This window comes from Athene cunicularia (genome assembly GCF_003259725.1).
Source record: "Athene cunicularia isolate RWA chromosome 2 unlocalized genomic scaffold, athCun1 chr2_part1, whole genome shotgun sequence".
In the NCBI taxonomy this organism is placed as follows: domain Eukaryota; kingdom Metazoa; phylum Chordata; class Aves; order Strigiformes; family Strigidae; genus Athene; species Athene cunicularia.
Window position 1 is genome coordinate 114720600 of NW_020799095.1, and position 25807 is coordinate 114746406.

Genomic DNA, 25807 nt, shown 5'->3' on the forward strand with positions numbered 1-25807 from the left:
CATGATTTGGTGGTTGGAGGCTGACTAGAGCACAGCAATCATGAAATTATTAAGAGTTCTCTATTCTTAGAGAGGTCAGGAGAATGCTAAGCAGGACTGACATCCTGGACTTCAGAAGGGGTGACTTTGTCTTGTTTGGGCACCTGATTGACAGGATCCCTTGGGAGACTATCCTGAAGGATATAGGGGCCCAGAAAAGCTGGACTCTCTTTAAGAATGAAATCTTAATGGCTCAGGAGCAGGTGTCCCCAGGTGCTGTAAGAGAAGCTCGTACCAGAGAAGGCCACCCTGGCTAAACAGGGAGCTTTGGCTGCAACTCAGGGAGAAAAGGAGAGTTTATGGCCTTTGGAAGAAGGGGCTAGCCACACACAGTGATTACAAAGAGGCTGTGAGGCCATGTAGGGTGGAGATCAGGAGGTCTAAAGCCCAGCTGGAAATTACTCTGGCTTCAGCAATCAAGGACAACAAGAAATGTTTCTATAAATATGTCAACAGCAAAAGAAAGACCAGGGATAGTCTCCATTCCCTGCTAGATGCAGGAGGAAACATGGCAATGAGTGATGAAGAAAAGGCTGAGGTGCTTAATGTCTTCTTCGCCTCAGTCTTTAATAACAAGACTAATTGTACTGAGGGAATCCAGCCTCCTCAGCCAGATGACAGAGACTGGGAGAACAACCCCCCCACAATCCAGGAGGAGACAGTCAGTGACTGCTGCATCACACAGACACACACAGTCTATGGGACTGGATGGGATACACCCCAGGGTGCTGGAGGATCTGGCTGGGGTGCTCGCCAAGCCACTTTCTATCATTTACCAGCAGTCCTGGCTGACAAGGGGAGGTCCCGACTGGCTGGAAATTGGCCAACGTGATGCCCATCTATAAGAAAGGTGGGAAGGATGATCTGGGAAATTACAGGCCTGTCAGCTTGACTTTGGTGCCCAGGAAGCTGATGGAGCAGCTCATCCTAAACACCATCATGCAACACATGAGGGACAACCAGATGCTCAGGCCCAGTCAGCATGGGTTTATGAAAGGCAGGTCCTGCCTGACAAACCTGATCTCCTTCTACGACAGGGTGACCTGCTTACTGGATGAGGGAAAGGCTGTGGATGTAATTTACCTTGACTTTAGCAAGGCTTTTGACACCGTTTCCCACAGCATTCTTCTGGAAAAAAAAGGCTACTCGAGGTTTGGACAATTGCACGCTTCACTGGGTAAAAAACTGTCTGGATGTCCAGGCCCAGAGAGTTGTGGTAAATAGAGTTAAAACCAGTTGGCAGCCGGTCACAAGTGGTGTCCCCCAGGGCTCGGTTTTGGGGCCACTCCTGTTTAACATCTTTATTGATGATCTAGACGAGGGGATCGAGGGCACCCTCAGTCAGTTTGCAGATGACACCAGGTTGGGTGGGAGTGTTGATCTGCTCGAGGGCAGGGAGGCTCTGCAGAGAGACCTGGACAGGCTGGAGCCATGGGCTGAGCCCAACTGGAGGAGTTTCCATAAGGCCAAATGCCGGGGGCTGCCCTTGGGCCACAACAACCCCCAGCAGCGCTACAGGCTTGAGGAGTCGCTGGAGAGCTGCCAGTCAGAGAGGGACCTGGGGGTGTTGACTGACAGCCGGCTGAACAGGAGCCAGCAGTGTGCCCAGGGGGCCAAGAAGGCCAATGGCATCCTGGCTTGTGTCAGCAATAGCGTGGCCAGCAGGGACAGGGAAGGGATCTGACCCCTGTACTCGGCACTGGTGAGGCCGCCCCTCGATTCCTGTGTTCAGTTTTGGGCCCCTCACTACAAAAAGGACATTGAATGACTCGAGCGTGTCCAGAGAAGGGCAACGAAGCTGGTGCAGGGTCTGGAGCACAGGTCGTACGGGGAGCGGCTGAGGGAACTGGGGGTGTTTAGTCTGGAGAAGAGGAGGCTGAGGGGAGACCCCATCGCCCTCTACAGCTCCCTGAAAGGAGGTTGCAGAGGGCTGGGGATGAGCCTCTTTAGCCTAGAAAGTGACGGGACAAGAGGGAATGGCCTCAAGTTGCGCCAGGGAAGGTTTCGACTGGATATTAGGAAGCATTTCTTTATAGAACGGGTTGTTAGGAGTTGGAATGTGCTGCCCAGGGAGGTGGTGGAGTCCCCATCCCTGGAGGTGTTCAAGAGTAGGGTCGATTTGGAGCTTAAGGATATGCTGTAGGTGGGAACTGTGCTAGGAGAACGGTTGGACTAAATGATCTCCAGGGTCCTTTCCAACCTAGATGATTCTGTGATTGAAATCTGGCAGTTCAGCCAGGCTCAAAGAGTTGTGATCAGAGGCACAAAGTGACCTCCAGCTGGAGGTCACTTATCAGAGGTGCATCCCAGGGCTCAATACTGGGTCCAACACTTGAATAGCTTCAAAAATGACTCAGATGATGGGACAGAGCGCATCACCCTCAGCAAGTTTGCAGATGACAGGAGAGAAATGGCGCTTTTTTTTTTTTTTTCCCCCTATGCCATTCATAGGGACCTTGGCAGTCTGGAGAAAGGAGCAAACAGGAATCTTCTGCACTGGAGAGGAATAACCCCATGAACCAATACAATCTGGCGGACAACTGTCTGGAAAGCAACTTTCTAGAAAAAGACTGTGGGGTCCTCACAGACAACAATTTGATCATGAGCCAGTAACATGCCCATGCAGCAAAGAAAACCAACAGCCTTCAGGGCTGCATAAGGGAGAGGTTTGGCAGCATGTTGAGGGACATTATCCTTTCCCTCTAATCACAGTGAGACGACTCGAGTGCTGGGTCTAGTTCTGTGCTACTTACTATGAGACATATACGGACATACTGGAGCAAGTCTAGTGAAGGGCTATAAAGGTGATTAAGGGACTGAAGCATCTGACATACAAGGGGAAGCTGAGAGAGCTGGAACTGCTCAGCCTGGAGAACCGAAGCCTCAAGGCAGGATCTTATCAATGTATATAAATACCTGATGGAAGAAGTGAAGAAGACGGAGGCAGGCTCTTCTCAGTGGTATCCAGTGAAAGGCAAAGAGGCAATGGACACACATTGAAATACAGGAAAATCCATTTAAACATAAGAAAACACTTTTTTACTGTACACTGGAAAGGGTTGCCCAGAGAGGCTGCAGAGTGTCTATCCTTAGAGGCATCCAAGCCTGACTAGACACAGTCCTGAGCAATCTGCTCTAGTTCATCATGCTTTGAGCAAGGGGTTGGACTAAGTAATCTCCAGACACCCTTCTCACCTCAACCCTTCCGTGATTCTGCAACAACTCAATGAACAGAATGTGAGAATAATGCATGACAGTGTCAAGAAACGTTTCAACTGTGAAATTTGCACATCTGGCTGGGATAGGATAACTTTGATACATCTTAGGGTTTAAGGTGTTGCTTGCTCTCCAACTGTAACAAAAATCAGCAGAACCAGTGTGTGTCTAGTGCCTTAGCCATTCCCACCATCTGAGGTTTCAGCTTACCAGCAGTTTCTTACAACAGCAAGTAATAAACTCCAGCGGCTGTAGTGAACACTGATGCTCCAACCCACTACTACACTGAGATGCGTTAACTTGATTGCTCTATCAGACCCTAATGCAACACAAATAATTGGCTATGCAGAATAGTTACCAATAGCCTAGAGAAACAATTTTTTAAATGCTCAGATATACCAGCAGTGCAGAATGATTACTGTCATGTATTTTGTCTGACTATGGAGATCAGTTTAGATATGTCTGTGCTGTACTCAAGTATTACTAGAGAGTTGTGAACTACCAATGACTTATACTATGGTTGTAAAGTAAAACTCCAAAGAGTTAAGAAATGCCCAGAATTAAAACTGCATGTGCTACTTGTAGTTTACTGCTATTTTTAAGAACTATATAACTTTTAATAATATGATTACTTGTATTGCTCTATAGCATATCTCAGCAGCATTGAAAAGGTTGTGAATTACTTTACATTTCTTTTTATTTTTGTCAATACACAAGGTGCCCAAAGAATCCAAAGGCTCTATCTACCACAGAATTGCTAATTTCCTGATTATGTTTGTTCACATTGCTTCCAAGTCCCTCAGTACATACAGAGAGATTAGGTGATATTTTTAATTTAATTTACCAGTAACAAATCTAAGGCATAGCTAGCACAAAACCAAAATAGTCCTAGGTATTCTGTAATACTGGACATAAGACTTCCAGAGCACCATTTTTCACACTATTTTACATTTTATATCTTCAAAACACGTGACTTACAGCTATAGCTGTGAATACACAGTGATTCTGCAAACATGTTCTGGTGATAACATGTAGGGTGCTAAAAAATGAACAAAATTGTAGCTCTCAAAGCAAATTTGCTCTCTGGGATAGATCCATTTTGGCTGTGTACACCACAGAAAACATTTTTCTTGCTGTTAGCCACACTGAGGGTGATGACCTCTCTCATCAGTTATATTCACTGCAACCAGCTTTTGCAACAAATCAGTGAAACAATAGCCTTGTTCACTGCCACAATAGTAGCCATCAAGTGCACTTCTGCACATCAAAATCAAAAGTCTAGTGAAAAATCTGAACACCAGCTCTCAAGGCTCTGAATTAGGATTATGCTAGCACTGTTTTCCAATTTTTGCATCCTTAATTTTTCAACATGAAGGTTATCCTCATGTACTCAGTCATTAGAGATAAAATATAATAAAGAAAAAAAAGAATAATGAAAAATTCTGTCCTACGGAATCACAGGATATCTGTGTTGGGCCATTCATTCAGCTGCATATGTACAGATCCATACTGCATGATTTAATGAGGTTAATTTGTAGCCGAGTAGTCAGTGTAGACTAGGCACTTGAAACAACTTTCGTTGGCACCCAAGGCCACAGCTCATGGATATAAAATTTCCTTCCTTTAGGAAAGAAGCATGAGACAGCAGTATTGTTCGGCTTCCAGGAGGTGATTCTCCTTCTGTCTAATGAAGTTAGGCTGGGGTAGATGGGTGAAGTTAATCACAGTGAGCTCACTGAAGTAGTCTTGGAAAGTTTAGAGAGGAGTAATGATAGGAAAATTCAGATTCAAAAGGACCTAATCCAACCTCCCGCTCAAAGGAGGGTTAGCTGTGAGTCAGATCAGATCATTTAGGGCTTAGATTTAGTAAATTATTACTTATTGGTGGACCCATTGCAAATAACTACTCACCTACCACGAACTGCCAGTGTACACAAGGTAAAATAGCACAAACTAAAGATTCCATAGAAAGGCTTCAACTAACATATTTCACCTTGCATTTACTGAGGGCTAAAACTGAGCATGTTTTTACTGTTAACTTCATTGTGTGCCTGAAGCACCATTAAATATACCAAGGTCATACATCCCTCTATACACATTCCTCAAAATCACCTGCTCCCATCATTAGGAATTTTCAAAAATGAAGAAGTTTGCTAGGTACCTGCCCTCTTCTGCAGCCAGTAGCTTCTGGGAATCTTTCCAATAAAGTGCATGTTTTTGGAACACTTTTACAAGCATTCTCATTTTTTCTTCCTAGTGAAAATAATTAATAAAGCATTGGTAAGATCAATGAACAAACATTTCTTTGTTTTCTGCTTTGCAGAGAGCAACAAAGCTGTCAAAGAGCTCACACTGAAAGGCAGGTAAATATTATTCCCATTTTACAGATCGTGAAACAGCAGTACTCTCACGTTGTACTATCAGAGCAGCCTAGACATCTTTGCTTTTAAATGATTTGTGAAGACCAGACTTTCTATCATTTTTAAACGTGATTCTAAAAGTATAATCATTAATGAGGCTGCATAGAAAAAAAAAAAAAAACCATCAGAAAAATGCCACTAACATCGTACCATTTTAACACCAGAATATATTTTGATATAAGTTGCTTTTCATATTTTATTTTACAGTACTCTTTCATATGCAGAGTCTTATAAGAATTTAAGGTCATTCCATCAGTTGGGCCTCTCACTGCAGAGCTCAGGGACAAGGCAGAAGTCTTAATAAAGCTTATACTATTTTGTTCATACCATTTCTGAATGATAGATCTCACCTAGCTGACAACATAATATTGAGGATGCACCTCTCCCCACATTCTTGTCTTCCCTCAGGCTGATCTGTACTATGTAAAATGTTGGCAGCCTTGCCAGAAGAGGAGTATTACCCTCAAGGGATCCTTAGAAGTGCTTGGGGACAACATGGTTTAGAATAAAGAACTCTTGTTCACTGTCACAGGGGTCCCAGACACTATTTTATTAGCTCCATTCTTCTGCAGATTCAGTGATTACAAAAATGGTTTTGGAAAAAACTGTGTTGCTACTCCTTATTACACTATATTAATCTGAGAAAGTGAAATCGGGGAAAGAAGAAATAGAAAATGTTTTACCTTGTTGCCATAAGGTAAACTGGCTCCAGTCTCCTTTTTCTCGTAGATTCTCATCTTCAGGCAGGAAGAGGTTTCTTTTTTTATCCATCACAGCAAGCCCCTCATCCCGAATGAGCTTCCAATTTTTTTCTAAGGACTGTTGCGACAGCCATGTTACTGCACTGAGAACTTACTACATTTGGCTTTAGTACTTTTAAAATTTTTCCCTTTCATTACCTTTTTTTTTTTTTAATTTAAAAGCACTAAAAGAGTGTTCATCATCATTATCAAGTTTCTTTATATTCAATTCCCTTCTGACACATTAAGGCAGGAAAAACAACTTCCACAGCATTCCTCAGATTCTATTACAGTTGGATCATGAAACTTCAATAATCCCCAGCCTCTCTGCAGGCTAGGCCTCACTTTGACTTGCTTTTAAATTAGCCTAAAGTCTCTCTAACAGATCATTTTGCATTGCAAGCTAGGAAGAGTATTGTTCTTCAAGACAGCACGTTACCTGGAAGCAATCATGCAACTAGAAAGCCACTCCCATAACCTGGAACTCAAGGCATTGGCAGAACATCACAGTTCAAAGAGTACAAATGTAAAGAGGCCACTTAAGTTGACAGTTATGATTTAAACCTTCAGAAATGTTTGCAAAGATTCACTTGCATATGCTGATGCTATTGAAAAAGATCAAATACGACTTGAAATGCCAGGTGATAATTTATGGACACAACCATTAAAAATGTGTAAGCCGCTTGTACTTCATGCATAGCCAAACCATAAGAATGTAGAACTAAAAATTCTATTCTCTGTTGCCTTAGGACATTAAATTTGTAAAAAATCAGATAGATGAGAAAGCCTTTCATTCTACCAATAAGTCATTTTAATGTTATAGCAATATAAATGAAAAACCCATAGTGTAACAATGGACCTGGATAAGTGACTGGCATTTCCCAGCTACTTACTTTACTCACTAAACCTTATTTTGGGTGAATAGTTTCCATTTTTCCTTTGTGCTCTTGAACAAAGCATTTCTGTAAGACATTTTCAATCAATCTCATACTGAAAATAGGCTAAGGTGTGCTCCCACACTACCTCTTTATATGATGCATAAAGCTGAGTAAAACTCAAGTCTGTGAGACAAGGTGATATAACTGCCCCTTTCTAGCCTTAAAGCTCCATATGTTTATCAGCCTTCCCCATTTAAATTAAACAGTTGCATTTTCCACTTGAGCTTTTTCAATTAAAAGACAAGTTAATCACAATAAAAATAGGTTGTATAATATGTTGATACATCATGAAAAGGTCAGCAAGCCATGGCTAGAACATGCTGTTTTAGCAACTTTCTCCCACTAGAACATTTTTAGGTAGGCTAAGACCTATGAAAATTAGGATTGCACTTCTGTTATTACAGTACTCCTTCCTAGCAAATTGTTTTCTCTCTCATCCGCCAGTAAAGGGGAAGAGCACTTATTTTTCCTGGTGTATTCACCTTATTCTCTCTCATTGATGGGTTTCCATAACACTTGTTTAACAGTTAACATTAAGTAGAAATGTTTCTTAGGATATCTTCGGAAAACTGACTTTTCCAAAATGCAGGGTACAAAACAAGACTGAAATTTTTCACCCAATCAGAGATGAATAGTGAACTGTGCTGGTACTGATTCAACATTACTACATCCACAAAAGGAAACACCAGCTTGAGTACCTGATTTGGCACTGGCTGGAGAAGAGAAAGAAAAGAGTAACTTACATTTACACAAGCCTCAAATTACAGTGATACAGATCAACAAAACCGGGAAATTTTAAAAGATATTACAAGTGCTTCTCTGTTTTCTCAAACTCCTCCTACTTCCTCATCTGGAAAAAGGTAAGAGGGAGCATTCAACCATGCAGACAAGACGATGTATGAAGAGCACTGATGGTCTAAGGAGTTGCATGCAACAGCTGCTTTGTCACCTCTAATCCTTCACGAGTGCTACAGGCTGAAAGTTAACCTCCAAAGGTGCATGTTTGTCCTTGCATTTTAAGACTTCTTCCCTACCATGTTGGATACGAAGTGATTTGAACACATATCATTGATTTTGAACTAGCTCCTCAGTGGTTTTAGATATAACTTGCACTGAAATCAATAGCGTCTCTATACTCCTGAAGACCTGGACCCCATCTATAAAAGACTCCGACAGTGCTTTACTATAAGTAATAGGCAAATCCTAGGTAAAAAGGAAACAGAATTTACAGTAGTTCAAACACAGCTCAGCCTTGATCTCTCTGATTTTACAGACTCTTAGGCATACCTTGAATGGTAAGAACTCATAACACCATTAAAACATAAGGACTAAGTCAATAAGATGTAGCAATTCAAGCCTCAGGTTAGAGCAACAAATTCATATAATATTTGGTGCAAAATTCTTATTTTAAGTGAAGAATCAGGTGGTGAACAGCACTGGAGGCATATGTACTTGTTTCCTAGCAGATGATTCCCATAAACCTCCATATGGCTTTTTAAATACAGTTCCTAACAATAATGGAAGTTTACAGTTGCTTTACATCTGGCAATAGTGTAGATTTTATTGCCAAGGATGTTAGTATATTTAAATAAGGATTTCTCAATATTGGTTTATTTTTATGTGTGACTATTATAAGAATCTTTACTCTATGCTGTCAAACCTTTTCAAATGCACAGTCATAAACGACACAGGCAGAGATTGAGAGGTTACTACTCTCTGTGAGGCATAACTACTGACCACATGTCCATTTTAATTAATTGGACTATAAAATAAAATCATGGTGAAGACTTCAATCTATTTCACTTTGTAACTGAAACAGAGTAGGAGAGTATTCATGATCAGTTACTGTATCTCTGCTGGGGAATGCTGATAACCTCCAAGCAAGGGGCAATATTTTAAACCTTTCAAAATAGGTTCCTTGTACCCATCTGGTCACTCAGCATGCTTGAACATCAGCATGTGTATGCATCATCTGCTCTTTTCAATGCAAGGTTCCCCTTAAAGCATCCAGTCACACTTTAAATGTATATTTCAATTTAATTTCTCCATTATATATGAATGTTTAGTTTTTATTAGTTAAACCTTTAAAGTCTTACCTGTCACTCTCCAGAAAATATTATGGCTATGTGCTGCTGCCAGTACTTTAATTCTCTGTGCTTTTCTTGATGCACTTTAAATTTTTAATTAATAAAATCTAAGCCAGAGAAAACTGACAATACAAGATCTAGTTTAATCAATCAGCTATTCACTGTAGTACTTTATTGGCAAAGCATCCTCTGTGTCTTTCCAAAAAGTCACAGGACACAACATGAGGAAAGGAAAATGTTACCTAGGCCATTAACCATTTTTTTTTTTTTTTAATGAGCACCAGAATAGAAAAATAGTGCTACAGTGAGGTTCTACAAAAGGTACCAGAGAATGATGCAATGACTCAGTAAGACCATTCATGGAAAGGAAAGCTAATTGCCTCAAGGGGACAGGTTTTCAAAGATAAAAGTAAGGTTTCCTTTTAGCTGAGCTCAAACAAGAAAGGAGTTTCTATCTCCAAATCCAAAGGCTTGAAATACTGTAGATCAGAAACATTAACAGAACATTTCTATATAAAACACCTGACACACTCTTCCTAATTTAAACTTATGTCTTCTGTTCCCTAAGAAATCAGGTGTCCCTCCCTATTCTTTCAAGGGAACTATAAAATACTCAAGTATTCATGAGCAGCAGCTAAAGAACTGCAAAGAACCACTTCCCTTCATCACTGTAGCACTAACCAGGATTTACCACCATAATACACATCCTGTTAAGTGTTACTTTGTGGGGGGGGTTCAGAAACTAAAAAAATTCCCTCTTCCTTAAGACATCCAGGCAAGTAGGTAACAGTTAAGTAAATAAAGTATAAGGTCATCTTTAATCTTACCCATCAGGCAGTTAAACATCAAGGCTAAATTAGTTATCTAGGCTTCTTTTTTCAGTAAAGCAGTGGGAAAGTTAACACCAGAAAGGACGACATGCCATCTTTAGTTATTTAACATAGTAAAAATTAATCATCCTCTGGAAATACTTATTTTTTTGACCTGTAAACCAGACCACTATTATGGACAATATATCTTGTGTCTGTAAGGCTACAGTTACGTGAGCTGAATGCCCCTCAGAAAGAATTTATTAAACTGGGAATACCAAAAAAAAAGACAGTTTTTTTCTTCAGGTTTTCTGTGGAAAAAGCAAGGCATTGTCAAAATTCACATCCCCATCTCCAATCCCAAGAAATCACATGACCCTTTATAACAAAATCAAGCCAGGTCTCTGCCATAAAATGCTATTGACCACAGCTGTGCTAGTTGGTAGAATGAACCAAGACAAGCTGCCAGTCTGGCTTTAGCACTGTCTTAGTTAGCCACAAATAAATCCTCAGTTAGCACTGTTAAACTACCAAGACATTGAAAAAAACTTGTTCAAATTTAACAACAAGTAAACAATGGGAAAGAGGGTCTGGGTCTCCAGGGCTTTGCCCTTCATACGGCAGTTTTCCATGTCAAATTCTATCATTTGGATTTGGTAGGATTTCCCACACATCTCGCACAGATGTAAGAGGAATCTAGTGAGATGAAGCAGTGAGAAATAACTGCTAATTGGTTTTTGCTCTGTGGAATGGGAAAAAATGGTTTTTTTTTTTAAACTAAAACATGTACAGAAGTTGTGTATTTCAGAAATTAAGTGAATGTTTCCAATGATTTTTTTTCCACTTTCTAGAGAATATTGCTTCCAATTTTGCTTGCAGCATCATATGTTATTAGAATCAAGCCTTTTTTTCAAAACTGTAGTTATGAGGGAAACACAAGAATACAAATATTTTTCCTGATGCATTTAACATATTTTGAGTTTATACTTCCAACTATGAATATTATCTTGAAGAATGTAAATCTTATGACCCCCAAATTATGACACCTGTGTAAATAAATTAACAGCCACAATTTAGTCCAGATTCAATGACATATTGCTAACAGAACAGCTAAAAAACACAGCACAAAATGACTGGATTAAAAAGGTATGAGTGGATTTCAGAGAGGCACTTGTGCTGTCAACGTCAGGGTGAACTTCTATCCTTGTTGGTCTTCTGAATGGTTCTTCTAGGAGTCATGTAGGATGCTGATCCAAACCAAGACCTCCATATATGGTCTAATATATCTGAAAAAATTCCCTTCAAGGTGGAGCCCTGGCCATTTATCCCAAGGGTGAAGGGACCATTGCCATCTGTGACTCAGGAATCTGAATGGTTTACATGTAAGTGACTAAAATGTCACTGCAGATAGCTCTAAAATATCGATAAAATAACATATATTCTTTCTTGGTTGTTGGGCAAAAATACGATAAAAAGTTCCCAGCTTCTTCATCTCCTTTATGGCAGGGAGTATCTATTCCTACACATTCCTTGAGAATTAGTTCAATACATGCACATTTAAAATATTCCCAAACGCTAGTCCACAAAGCCAATTGCCTTTTTTTGTGTGACTGAGATTACACTGGAGAATCACACTTTAATCTAAATTTCCTAGCCTTATTTATGTTGCCATCAAAAGTATAACAAGTTTAAAGGAGTAATCTTCCTTTTTCAGTTTCTTTATTTCCTTTTTAAAAATAAAATCATCCTTTCATAGTAGGTTTTTTAACATGTTATGTAACTAAGTATAAGGAAGCAACCACTCTGAAGGAACCTGTCTCTTGCAAATAAATATTTATGTTTTTAAATTATTTGTGCAAAATATTTTTGCTAAACCACATAATAATAGTTGAAACATACAGAGGAAAAAAGGGTGGGTTATTTTAGGAATTATGATTAAAATTATTAAAATTAAAATAATAATTATGCTGTTGGAAACAAAACTATTATTATTAATAACAGCCAGACTAATTGTCTTTCATTAAATAAAAAATTTAAAGAACTTAAATTCTATGTTGTTATCTTTTGCGAAATCCATCACTGGGAGTCTAAACTTGTTTCTATTATGCAATTAAAAGCTTCTAAAGAAGTCGCTAAACATTACACAAAGGATAAAGGACACAGCCTTTCCTGACTAATTAAAAATTCACAATGGGTATCCCAGACATTACTAAAGTTTGTTGTCATTTTGCACTTGAGACATTACTGTTGTCTACCACACAGATTTTGTATTTATTAATCATTTCAGCCACCCTGTTCCCATTCCCAATTTTGAAAATGCTTATTTTATAGTATCTTAGTTAAACCTTGTGCTCAGTCTGAGATTGGTGTCCGGTATTCACAGGCAGTGATTCAGACTTCATAGATTAGAAGTTTCTTTGCTTAATACCTTATAGTTATTATTAAAAAAAATAACATCAAAGTACACAGAAGCAAACTGTCTTACCTTTACCAGTTCTGTATAACCAGTTTCCCTTGCTGTCCACCAAGGCTGAGCTTTCAGTCCCTTGACATTGTAGAGGGAGCGCTGCCAAACTGATGCAAAGTGACCTCTTTGGTATCCAAGTTCATACCACTTGTACGCCTAAAATATTGCAGTGTTAACAATCAAATTCCTATCAGCCAACCTCCCACACACAAAAAAAAGTAACTCATGCTTTTTTGGTAAGGTAACAGACTGTGTCTTTGGATGCTGGGGTTATTCTTCTGATGTAATGTAGTAACAAACACTTAACGAAAACAAAACAAAACAAAAAATCCCAACTAATAATTCCAAAATACATCAGTCAGACAAGGCTGTCCAATCCAACATTAGCAAAAGAGGATAACCTCCTCACAACCATTCACACCAAATATGGGTCAATACTATCAGTGCTCTCCTTGGACTTGGGATATCCAATTGTTTCTCATCTTGGCAACCTTGCCTTCTCTGTTTCAATTCTCTACCTATGTATTATAGATGATTGCCTTCTGCTGCCAATGGAGATGATGTGATGATGAAAATAGTGCTCACTTTGTGGATTTAAATTGTTACATAATTATTTAAAACACATATGCATTTGAATTTCTTCAAATATTTGTTGCCATAACAGAACTGAGCTGATGCTACTAATTTTTCTTGACCCTTCCCTTTATTTCACATGGTAGAAACATACTGATGCTAATACCAGACCTTTGTTAGCCTTATTCTTCCTTTCCAGAACTTGCTTTACCACTACATAGCAGCAAAACAAGGTCCTGCAAAGGAAGAAAATGGATGCTTGGAAAGAAAAGATCCAGCATGAGTAGCACTGTGATGAACCATACACAGAGAAGGGTACATATAGCTGCCTCCTTCCAGTCTAGCATTGCTGCTATGGCTGCAACATTTTAGACAACACCCAAAAAAAAAAAAAAAAAAAAAAAAAAAAAAAAAGGGGTATGATAGGACAGCTAAGTAGGGAGATAGGAGGTAAGTCCAAAGCAGAGGGACTGAAGAAAGCAGCGGGACTGAAGAAAGCAGCAATCACTGCCTCAAACAGAAACCATCCCAAAACCTTTTTACTTGGAGTCATGCACAGAGTCCCTCTCTAGCTACACTGCTTGAAATCTGCACCCTCCCAAGCCTGTTACCTATCCAACTCATCTCCATCTAAGCATCACACATCTAAACTTGGACCATGTTCTCACGCTCCTTCACCCAATTTGATATTTATTCCTATCTCACTCTACATATAACAGCTTATAATTTCACCCTTGTGCTTCCAGTTAATAATACTCCCCCTAGACCTCACCATTAGCTGCCTTCCCTAGCTGTGCCCACCTCCCTGTCAAGTTCTCCTCCAAAAAACAAACCCTCCACTTGTCTTTCCAGCAGGAGTACAGAAAATCTGGTGTGCTGGTTTTGACGGGAATACTGGCACTTCACAGTGCTAGTATCCCAGTGCTAGCATGGGGCTATGTTTTAGACTTGTGCTGGAAACAGTGTTGATAGCACAGGGATGTTTTAGTCACTGCTGATCAGTGCTCACACAGAGTCAAGGCCTTTTCTGCTTCTCATACCCCCAGTGAGGCTGGGAGTGCACAAGAAGTTGGGAGGGGGCACAGCTGGGACAGCTGACCCCAACTGACCAAAGGGATATCCCAGACCATATGACGTCAGGCTCAGCATATAAAGCTGGGGAAGAAATAGTAAAGAAGGATGTTTGACATAGTGGTGTTCGTCTTTCCAAGTAACCATTAAGTGTGATGGAGCCCTGCTTTCCTGGAGATAACTGAGCACCTGCCTGACGGTGGGAAGTGGTGAATGAATTCCTGGTTTTGCTTTGCTTGTACATGTGGCTTTTGCTTTACCTAACTGTCTGTATCTCAACTCAGGAGATTTCTCACTTTTACTCTTCCGATTCACTCCCCCATCCCATCCCATCAGCAGGGAGTCAGAGAGCAGCTGTGTGGGTCTTAGTTTCTGGCTGGGGTTAAACCACAACATCTGGACAAGATGAACACTGTCCACAGTAGCATTCTGGTATGGTACTTTCCCTGGGTGGCTATTTGTTATTTGGTTTTCAAAGAGAGTAACTTCTTGTATTCTAACTCATGAGCATGACAGTTGTCCATTAATCTGCCCACATTTGACATGAAGGCTAAACCAAAATGGTTATTGAGACAAAATCCACAGTACTAACTCTTAAGCTAAAGAATAATCATTTCATGTATGGGATCTAATGGAATGTGAAACATACAATCAAATAAACACACCCCTAGGAGAACAGTTCATGACAGCTTATTAGTTAGGTTTACCTCGAAGCCAGTAAACTAGAAAGAAAAGCAAAATTTTTTTGGGTACAAATCAGTCATGAGAATAGTGTGTGACTTACTAAGACTTAGTCTTATCAGTCAGTCAGTCATGAAATTCTTCATGTAATGGATTATTTCTATAACTTTTCAGATGTCATGTTAGAGATTTTTTTATTTCAGATATAAGGTAAAAAATGACCTTGGGTGATTTTACTTTCACATTTTTACATAAGTCTCTATACTGTAGCCATAGATTATTTTTTGAAAGTCTATAAATTTTCTTCAAGCTTTTAAAAAATGTGGCACTCTGATCTTTATAACCCTCTTAAAGTAGGGAGGAAAGGCCGCAATAGAATGTTGCCTTACAGTATTTATCTGAAGTACAGAAAAACAATGTGGATGAATAGAGTAGCAGCAGACCATATGTAAGCTTTCATCTTATTTTTCTAGAGAAGCTTTGTAAAATTTTGTATGGGTAAAAGAAACAAAAACAAACCTTTGGGTAATACAGAGTGTACATTTAAATTCTGATGTTATCTTAGTTACGTATCTGAAATGAAAGCATTATGATTTATAACGTATGTTCCCCAAGATGTAAGTTGCAATAGCAGTGGGATATCAACAGATCATTCATGGTCACTGCCTGCATTCATTTGCAATGTCTGGAGTTAGCCCAAATGATAAGGGGGATGAATTACTTGTTTCAGCCACTGACTGATAAGTATGAATGTTGCTGCTCTTTAAGAGCCATCAGCTATAATCACGATATATAATACTGTTAATCCTTATCTATTAGAAGAATTGTCCTATGAGGTTGCTTTTGACAGCATGAAGTAGGGTTAGGTTGCCTAGGTCATCCTTTCCAGTCCTGAGTTTCCATGAGAAACCTTTCTTTTCACATGCAGATCTTGGCAGTGGACAGACTAATGACTACTGTACTATTCAGAACAGCTACAACAGTATAGCTTCTTTTCCAGGAAAGTAATTGTTTGTGTCTGAGATGCACTCAGTTTATATATTCTGTGTGAACAGTGCTTTGTTCTGTAATACCTTCTACTGTTCTAATTTATCTTTTTTTTAAGTCAATTTGGCATTTGATCAAATTATAGTTGGAAAGGGCATACTCAACATTGTTTCCCTAACACTTACCAAAACCACATCCATAATTCCTAATTTAGCTCTAATAGATGAATATCTACCTTCAACAAACCTTCAGTGATAGCAATTCCACATGTCCCGTAAATATTGATCTGTTTCCCTGATTAAATCTTGAAGTTCAGCAAGTCTAGCAAGGTCAGTAAGAAAAATTTAGCTTAACAGTGGACTTTCCATTGACAAATTTAAAAGTCTCCCCTATGCCAAGAAGTTCATTTGTCACTGATTAAAACTTTTTCTACAGTAGATTTGACCATTAACTCCATAAATATTAACACATGATTATCCTGCATACTGGGATGATATGCATTAATTACATCTGTGTGGTATCTTTAGTCAAACATTGAGCCTAGAGCATCCCATTACCATCATTTAACCCAGAATATCCCACAAAAGCATACAGGGATTTCCTTTTTTGTATTTCTGTTGAGAGAAGGACAGACAGAGAGACAGAGTGCATGCAAGCTGGCATTTTGTATGTGTGTGTGCGCATGCATGTGTGTGTGTATTTACGAACAGAATGAGGCCAATTAATTCTCACTTGTAAATGAACTTTTAAATTGAAGAAACTTCATTGGAAGAATATTTTATTATACTTTCAGGGAAGGCAATCTAACTTAAACCCACAGATATTATTACATTTTAATGGATGTATAAAGTATTGCAATATAAGTTCCATGATTTATAAAGAAAACCAACCTGATGAACTAGGCTTAAGAGAGATCACTAACATAAGCGCTACTATACTCCACCTGGAGAAATGCTGAGCAACTGGGCCAAGATACTCAAGAGGCCAGCATACTTTGCTGTATTTTAGATATCAATATTTCAGACCTATTACTAGACAACTCATTAAAAAGCAGTTCCACTATGATTTTTAAAATTATTATTTTCACATTTCCCATCCAGGAACCTGAGTAGGGCTTTTTGGCTAGTTTTTTGTTTGCTTTTAAATTCATGCCCATAAAGTTCATTACTAATAACAGTCTACAACAAAAGCCCTTTGCTCCCCTACCATGGCAATAGTGCTAATTCATACATTTAAATTTAGTTTTTACATTAAATTTGGTTTTAAATTAATGAATTGGAAACTTTTATGGTTTTCAGTCACATATGTTTGTTTTTGTTGGGCATGCAACAGATTTGTTGCACAAATCTCTGCTTTTCTGATCTGTTTGCTGCTTTAATTATTGAACAAATACTGTCACTCAGCCCACACATTCAGTCCTCTTACCGTCTTCTTTTATCACATACTCATTGGTGCTCAAGGTCACTTTAGGGAAGAAGGGAGGTTTACAAAACACTGTTATATCAGAGCTATGAGAGAACTTCCATACAGTGATATACATGTAATTGGGTTTTTTTAAAACTCTAGTTAAAGTCTTTGTTATAAGTGGCAGGAGCAGAAAACAGACTCTAAAAACACCTTCACTGAGTTTTTGAAAAAGTTTGGTCCATCAGTTTAAACTGCCTCATGCAAGCTTCTAAAGTTTAGGTTAGTTCTAAAGCAACAGATGCTAAGAGACTGACTCTTGTCACACCAGTGGCAGGTTTTTTGCTGTTGCTTATCTTGACCTCTATGCACATATGGTGGATTGTTATTGCAATAGGACTACTCATGTTTTCAACACTGAGCCCATGCTTAAAAGTTCTTTTGGATTCTGCAGTCCATCAGAGGTTTAGGGTTTAAAGCAAGAACATGTTAAATGTGTACCTCTTTGTCTCCCATTCTCTGCAAGGCATCACCCAGATGAAAATAAAAGCGTCCGTCATTTGTGCCAGGGTCACCAGATTCTAGTCCTTCCTAAAAAATAGGAAAAAAAAAAAAAAAGAAAAAAAAAAAAAAGGAAAGGAAAAAGGATAAGAGAAGCTTCAACAGTACTTCTAAAAGAGTTCATTTGATTGCTGTAAATAGGCTGCCAATTCTATGCAAGAGACAGGCTATGAAATTGGCTATCAAATATAACCACTATAGTCCTCTGGAACTCAGGTTGAACGAATACTTCAGTAAAAAAAAATTGGGAAATGTTACCAGTTTTCCAAATGGCATGTTCTCTCCCCTCAGTCCCTCCAAAACAGAAGCGTATTCAGAGATGGATACTTGCCCCTGACTCTATATATACATATACAGAAGCATTTCAGTAAAATGGATGAAGGTTTTATTTTGTGGCGTTTCTTCCCAAACACTCAGAAGTATATGCAAGCCCTCTTGATTTTTCAAGAACCTTAAGTTTGAAGCATACTGCCAAACTCAAAGCAGTTTGAGACTCATGTACTTAGAGTTAACCACTGATAAAACAAATACTTGATGTTTAAGAATTGATGACTCGCAATGTACAAGCTTGTTCCAGATCACAGGCAGTGACATAGCAATATAACTCCAACATATAGTTTAAACTGTGATTTGTGATTAGTATGTTTCTACCTCAACATGTTTTATACATTGCAATTTTATTTTTTACAGGTAAAATATTTACTGAAAGTGAGAAAAGAAAAATACCTTTAGATAGGGTATGCTCTCCGCAATCTTGTTTTCTGCCTTCAAGATGAAGCCATAATGTACTTTGGCAAAGCCATCATTTGGAGCCAGGCTTAGAACCTGTTTGAAAGCAAATAAATTAAATACTCATGAATGGATCTATGCTAATTAACAAACCTGTGCACATATTACTATTTAGCAATGCAATGACATTTTCTTTCATCGCTGAGTCTCAAATAAATTAATGGCTTGGCTGTACTTTCTTTTCCATATTCACTTTTGTGCTTCTCCACAAAAATCTATTACAAGTCAAACTTTAAAGTCTCAGAAGTAGAATTATTCCAACCAGAATCTCTGAATTGCTGTATTTTTCAGTTGTCTGCCTTTCTCCACCCTCTCTCTAGAGTTACAGTATGCTACATTACAGAATTAACACCATTTATTATCACTTAAGTTTTCCCAGGTTTGACTAATCTGAGGGAAAGTAGCTGCTCTTGAAAAAGCCTACAGGAAGCACAGTGTAGAAATATACCTGAAATAGTTTAAAATTAGATAGGTTTATACTGGTGGAAAACTAGTCTTGGCATGAGAAAACATATTACACTCCAAAGCACAGTGAATACAATTGAGAAAGATGCTGTAAGATGAAGACTGCATCACAGAATGGGACCGTGCAGATGCTGGGAACACAAAGGGCATTCTCAGTACTGCGGTGATCTGGAGCATTCTCTGGAAGAGCTTACACTTGCTTGGCCAAGAGAAAGCTATCAGATGGTAATGCAAGGTCTAATGCAGTAGTGATTTGATGTGCTTTCATGCCAGAAGGTGATGGATAAATAATTATTCTACAGTTGTGTGCTGGTCTCTTTGACCAAGACCTAGCATGCTGAATTAAGCTAAAAGATGATGTATCCTGTACAAGATTCAAATAATGTCCAAGTTATAACCTGACTTAATGTTGCAGGAAAGGAAAACCTACAAGCAAATATCTAGAGATGGATATTTCAGAGGACTGTGCAAGAGAAAAATTTGTGAGTACAGAAACAGCTGTAGGAAAGGATCAGTTTATGGGGGAGTCTTTCAGGAAAAGGAGGTGTGAAGCTGGCTGGCCTGAGTTCTGAAACATATACCCATCATTACTGAGATAATTTAAGTGCATTTGGTCTGTCTCAGCCAAAGGGAGAATTAGAGAATGTCTTGATCTACTTCCTACTCCATGTTTCTATGATGAATATATTCAATATAATTTGTAGTGCTATGTGGTATTAATTACATGGTGAAGTTAATTTGTTGTTACACCTCCTCTCTCCTTAAAATAAGGGTGAACAGTCTTATCGGGACAGATCCTCAGATCCACAAGAGCCTGTCAGTCAGCGGAATTTCAGAGGCTGATACCTGCTGAATACTGAATTTAGCACAGCCATTAAATACAAAACAACAGATGAGCAATTTGTCTTGCCTAAAGCCATTTTTGAAGCTACTAAACTTATGCCATGGATAAAATGTCTGCATACATTATAGCCATTTTCCTCTGCCTTTTCCAGTCACTAAGCTAATTTTTCAATCAATTTAATTACAAGCAAACCCATAACAAGATCTCTGGGCCAATTTCTCTGCTTTCTCAAACCTTATTACATTCAAACTACATCCAAGCAAAACTAAAATCAGTGCGATGTGCATATAAAATGTTGTGGGTTAAAAATAGCAGCATTTTATTCATTTTTGCAGACGAGTTACTATGAAGGAACAATCAATTTATCAATCTATCTGAAGTCCATAATATGACAAATTATTAGCAAAAAGTGAACCCCGCAAGTCATAGTAAGGATGAGCTTGATCCATACTATAAGAATATGTTACCACCTTATGCATCTTATACATTTTGAGTACGGAATTCTGTGTATAATTATTTTGATCCATGAATCTGTATCTGCAGGGTGAAATAAATGACTGACAGAAATACTTATTAGCCATATAATTTCGTTACAGTTCCTTTAACTATAGAATAAAGCTATCTGATTAATTAAGACAGAATAGAATTTTCTGTATTACGGTTCGTTTAAACTATGCCGAGTTGCATTAAGGCATGATCTACATTCAGAGCTCCTGAAGAGGAGCTAAGATACAATCAGCAGAAATTACACTGGAAGTATTTAATGTAAATTGTATTACTCTGTTGCTGTTGCTGCATGCAATATTAATTATGTTTAGAAATAAGTTTTACTAAACTGCTCATCGCCCATTAAATATTAATCATGAATATAGAAATTAACCTCTGGGGCTATCAATGGCTAATTAGCCAGGGCAGAGTACTGTGTTAATGTGGATATTCTGCTTTTGGTACCTGAGATAGCTCAATCAGAGCTGGCTTATGCGTGTCTGTATAATGCTGCACTGAGCTATGCAGACATGCCTCAGCATGGCAGGCAGAAGAAGTGCTATTAGCAGCGTAACTGATCTTAGAAAGTTATCTTCCACTGTATTTTATCATAATCTGTAGACCTTTGGAAATAAAAATAGCTCTAAATTCTACTAGGACTACTTCTAACAATATGTTTTCTTTGAAAATAAAAATAGCTATGAGTTCTACTGGGACTACTTTTAACATTATGATTCTGTGTCTCTAAGTGCAATGTTCAAAGAAAATGCTTTAATATTAGAGGCAAAACTGAAATCCTCTCCAGTTGGACACCATCTTCCATCTGTGGTCCAGCATAAATTCTGGCAAATGTGTACTAGAAAAGTGTATTTTGTGTTAGTTAGATTATACCACACTACAGCTGCTAAGTACAAAACTCTCTTGATCTGAAGTTCAGTGTTTATACACATCACTTCTGTAGCTAAAAGAAGGAACATAGCGTATTTAAGACTTTTGAAATAAAAATGTGACTATAACACTCCAACAGCTCCAAAAGACATAACAGATTTGTAATGGAAAACAAGAATTGAATGGAAAATAAGTAAACTAAATGTAAAGCAGGAAGTTTTCATTCACTAGGATTCCTTGGGCATCTATTCAATTCCTTGGAAATGATGCAAGATAGAGTTGGTCTGGTCTGAAATGGTACATGCTGTAATCCCAATGTAGGGGACAGTGCCTGTGAAGGGTCCAGCTGGTTGCATGTATTCACCCCATGCTTAAAACAGACTAATAACATGGAATTAAGATCAAAATGTTACAGCAGGGAGCAAGAATCTAGCAGATGGCCAAGAAATAGGAAATATGGAGTCTAGACTCTTCTGCACAGAAGAATTGTTCAACTACTTGGGAAATGCCTGAGGAGCACAAACACAAAAAGTTAGACAGCCACAAAAAAAAAAAAAAATGGGACCGAAGAGGAATCATCAAAAAGCTGAGCCTTTAGTTGAACAAGGGGTACGTTCTCTTGAGGATGCATCCTGAGCTCTGCTCTCTTTTCCTAGATGTCCATGCCTTCTGCATTAAAAAGCACTGAATAAAATGTATGAACATCCTTACAGTGAGAACTGGAATCCAGGATTCATAAATATTGGAGGTATCTACTTTGTAGCACTGAGTTCATGCTCTTGTCTGTGCTCTTATGTTTTTCTATCAAATCACTAATTTGTCCTACACTAGTGAGAAGAAGGACTTATGCTACAGAAGTTTCCCAGGTTTTTCAAAAAACATGGGAAGAGGAAGATGTCTCCTGGAGGTCCCCTGAAACACTCTTCACAGTTTGCCCTTCTATATCTATGCACAGAACCTGAGCACCTATGGTAGGAGCTCCAAACCATATGCCAATCACCTTTTAAATGTGCATTGCACAGCTGAGCAAAGCACTCAAGAGTAGACCATATGGCCCCTAAACAATGTGCCCAAAATCATGTAAGAAACCTTCAGTATAACCAAGATTAAAAGCAGGTACACATGAGTTTCTCCCTGTTTCTTTGGCTATATTTCCTTTCTTAAAATTCTTCATATAATTTTTTTCTTAATTAAAACAATGAAAAAAAATTACATTACTGCGTTGGAATTCATCCTGAATATAGAAACTCATGTGATTTTTAAAAACAATAAATTCAATTCCTTTTAAGACATATTTATTTGTTGCTCTTTTACAAGGACAGCACATCACTATGATCTATTCTATTTCAGTGGTTAGTGAACCTCAAAACAGAGTAATTACACTGGATAAAGTCTACGGATGCATGGAAAACAATATATTAAAAGCAGACTAGTTCTTCTTTTGCGTATTTGTTCTTAATCAGAGCAGTATACACTTTTTCTGCAGTATATCAAACATTATCAAAGTAATTATACTGCAAACTCATAACCTTCTTCCATTTATAAAACATCCTGTGATTATTGATAATGAGAAATTCTAACAACTGTACCATCTGCAGCAAAATACTGAAAAATTACAAAGGAAAATCTTGCCCAAAAGGAATACTTTTTTTTTTTTCTTCAAGTTCCTTGCAGCTTGAGAAGCAGGTTCAGTTAATATATTCTATCTTTAAAAGCTGATGTTTCCAATTCTCTGTGAAATTTTGACAGCAGGCCAAAAAATACTGAACAAAAGTATTTTATGGAAGGACCGACGAAGTTGTCAAAGTAGCAAAGCAAACATTATTCTGGCAACATTTGAGACTACCAGAGGATCTTGAGGGGGAAAAAAAACCAAAACAGTATTATCAGGGTTTGGCTCCTGCTTCCAACCATACAGTTGAATGTCCTCCTCTTTAAGAAACCACCTGAGACAAGAATCCCCTCAGACTCCTAGATGTGGGGGATGGAAAACTGGGCCTTTATTCTCAGGAGGTGGTACTAATCATGCTGGCTCATCTTCAGGCTAGGTAACCAGCCAATTACCATACTACGCCTGTACTAAACAAGCTCTGCAGCAAGCGTGCCAACATCAACAAGATCATCTCTGATCAAGTGCTGACAGCTTGTGCTCTACCAGTGATGTCAAGCTCTGCATCTGTCAGAGTTTCCAGATGTTAACAGGGTTTCCAGATCAGAGGAGCAGAGTGGTCCTTCCTGGCAGTAAAGTCACCCCAGTCTGATAATGACAGCATAAGACAGGAATATAAATCCACACAACATGTGTCATGAAAGAAGAAAAAATAAAAATTGAGGCTGCCTGCAAAAATCATGCAAAACCAAAGGTTAAATAGCTGTGTAAGTACTGAACTACTTCATCACATGGTTAGAGATGGTGTTCCTGTAAAGAAACAGGCTTACTTCTGCTTTCCATGTATTGCAAATAAGACTTTTTAAAAAAATAATATACATTACTTCTATATTTGTTATCAATATATTCCAAACTAAGCTACCACAAGGTATAAGAAATCAAATATTATTAGGCAAATGAGGAATATCTGCATTTCTCTGTCTCTGAGGAAAAACACTTAGCATGGCAGTATCTGGAAACCTGAATTAAAATCAGAAGATAATTAAGAACTGCACTAGAAAAAAAAACTTATCTATATTAACCCTTCAAAACCTGACATGTAAAATGTTTAACAACTAAAAAAGTTAAAAGCTAGCAATCTTTCAAAGGAACATATGAATGCAAATAATACTTTTCCTTGGCCGGAATGGAAACTCACCTCTTCATATACTTTCTTGGCATTGCTGTTATCTCCTATCAAGAGGTAACCAACACCAAGGTCATTCTTGAATGAAGTATCACTGGGAAAGAGCTGAACTAATTTCTGCAGAGTAAGCAGGGAACCCCTCATGCGACCTAATTCGATTGAACAAGACTGAATTACAACTACAGATATGAGTAACAGTAGTAAGATGCTTACATAGTATCTAAGATAACATAAGTCAGAGCCAGGTGTTCCACTTTCACTAACAATGAAGAAGCAGATCTTGAAAAAACAACAACTTGTGCAGATAGGAGTATGTTCAGCTGCTTGGTTGTCACCGGGGTGTAGCCCTACAAGGTGTATTTCAGGAAATCACTGCGAATGCCTATTGTGCAGTGTTATGGGAGCCTCTAGTGGAGAACCTTTCACAGTGTAGCAGTAACAACATTTAAGCTTTGGCTACTCTTTCATACACAGATGTCAAAGTGCTCGAATATAACAGGTAAACATATCAAAATAAACCTAGTCTTAATTAAGTAATCAAATGCATGTCTAGTGTTAAGCAATAGTTCTACTATATTTCCATTATTAAATTAATCATGCTTTTCATGCTTAAAATTAAGTACATTCCTTGGCCTGCTAGATTAGGTCTTCCTGAGGAACAGTAAGATCAAAACAAGTTGATATTAAAATTCAACCCATGGGAAGAGAACTCTTCTCCACCAAAGCTGACTGTGCCTCATATTCTAATCAGCACTTCTCGTACATCACAGACTTGAGATCTAAACTTTCAGATGTTTTCCCTAAACTAAATTCCATTTTTCTCTATGTTTACTGAAAGTTTATTCTGGGTATATTTACTCAGCATATGTCATTAATTTCCTCATGATTTCCCTCAGCTTCAGTAGAAAAGGACATTTTCTTCTTTCTGTGTCAATAAAAACTTTTTACCACCTCCCATCATGCCTTCTCATAGCACGTAGTGTAGTGTGCTGTTGTCTACAGGCACCACCATCATTCAAGCAATTATACACACTAGTTACCTATAAATATTTTAAAGAATTTAAAAATATTTTTCATAAGCTTTTAAGAGATTAGGAACACAAGTCCTACCAAATAGTCAATGGAATTGGCAGTTTTAAGTCCTTACTGATCATTTGAAAGTCTTGCTCGTACAGCTTCCATAATTTTTACACCATACTCAAATCTTACCAAGAAACTGCTGCCTGTCTGCTTCTCGTTTCAAGCTCAGTTTTATCAGATCTGAAGGGACATTTGGCAGACTAACCACCTCATCATAGGTGGTGATGGCTTTTTGCAGCATCTCATTACTTCTCATTTTCTCAGCTAAATCATCTTCAGACTAGAAAGAATCACAAAACCATTATTCGAACACATAATAATCCATTAGTCTTAAAACCAACTTTGTTTTCCTAAAAGGCAAATTATGTAACTGTCAGAATATGTGAATAATTTTAGAATTATTTTTATATAATTTTGGCATAACAATGGAAAACTTATTTGGTTGTGCTTCACGGTAAAGCAGATTA

The 25807-nt window shown here is 38.3% G+C and overlaps 1 protein-coding gene across 8 annotated transcripts in view; it reads right to left on the reverse strand.

Annotated features, from left to right (window-relative positions):
* Positions 1–25807, reverse strand: part of ASPH (aspartate beta-hydroxylase) — a 99088-nt gene that overhangs the window by 8550 nt on the left and 64731 nt on the right. For 7 of the 8 annotated variants that reach the window (XM_026841982.1, XM_026841981.1, XM_026841979.1 and 4 more), the window contains 7 exons: positions 25470–25620; positions 24273–24409; positions 18720–18818; positions 17934–18023; positions 12735–12872; positions 6359–6494; positions 5417–5508 (listed from right to left, as the gene is read on the reverse strand). In XM_026841982.1, the coding sequence (XP_026697783.1) occupies positions 5417–5508; positions 6359–6494; positions 12735–12872; positions 17934–18023; positions 18720–18818; positions 24273–24409; positions 25470–25620 (843 nt within the window). Of the gene's footprint in view, positions 1–2955; positions 2990–5416; positions 5509–6358; positions 6495–12734; positions 12873–17933; positions 18024–18719; positions 18819–24272; positions 24410–25469; positions 25621–25807 lie in introns of all 8 variants that reach the window. The other variant, XM_026841984.1, reaches the window with a different exon arrangement.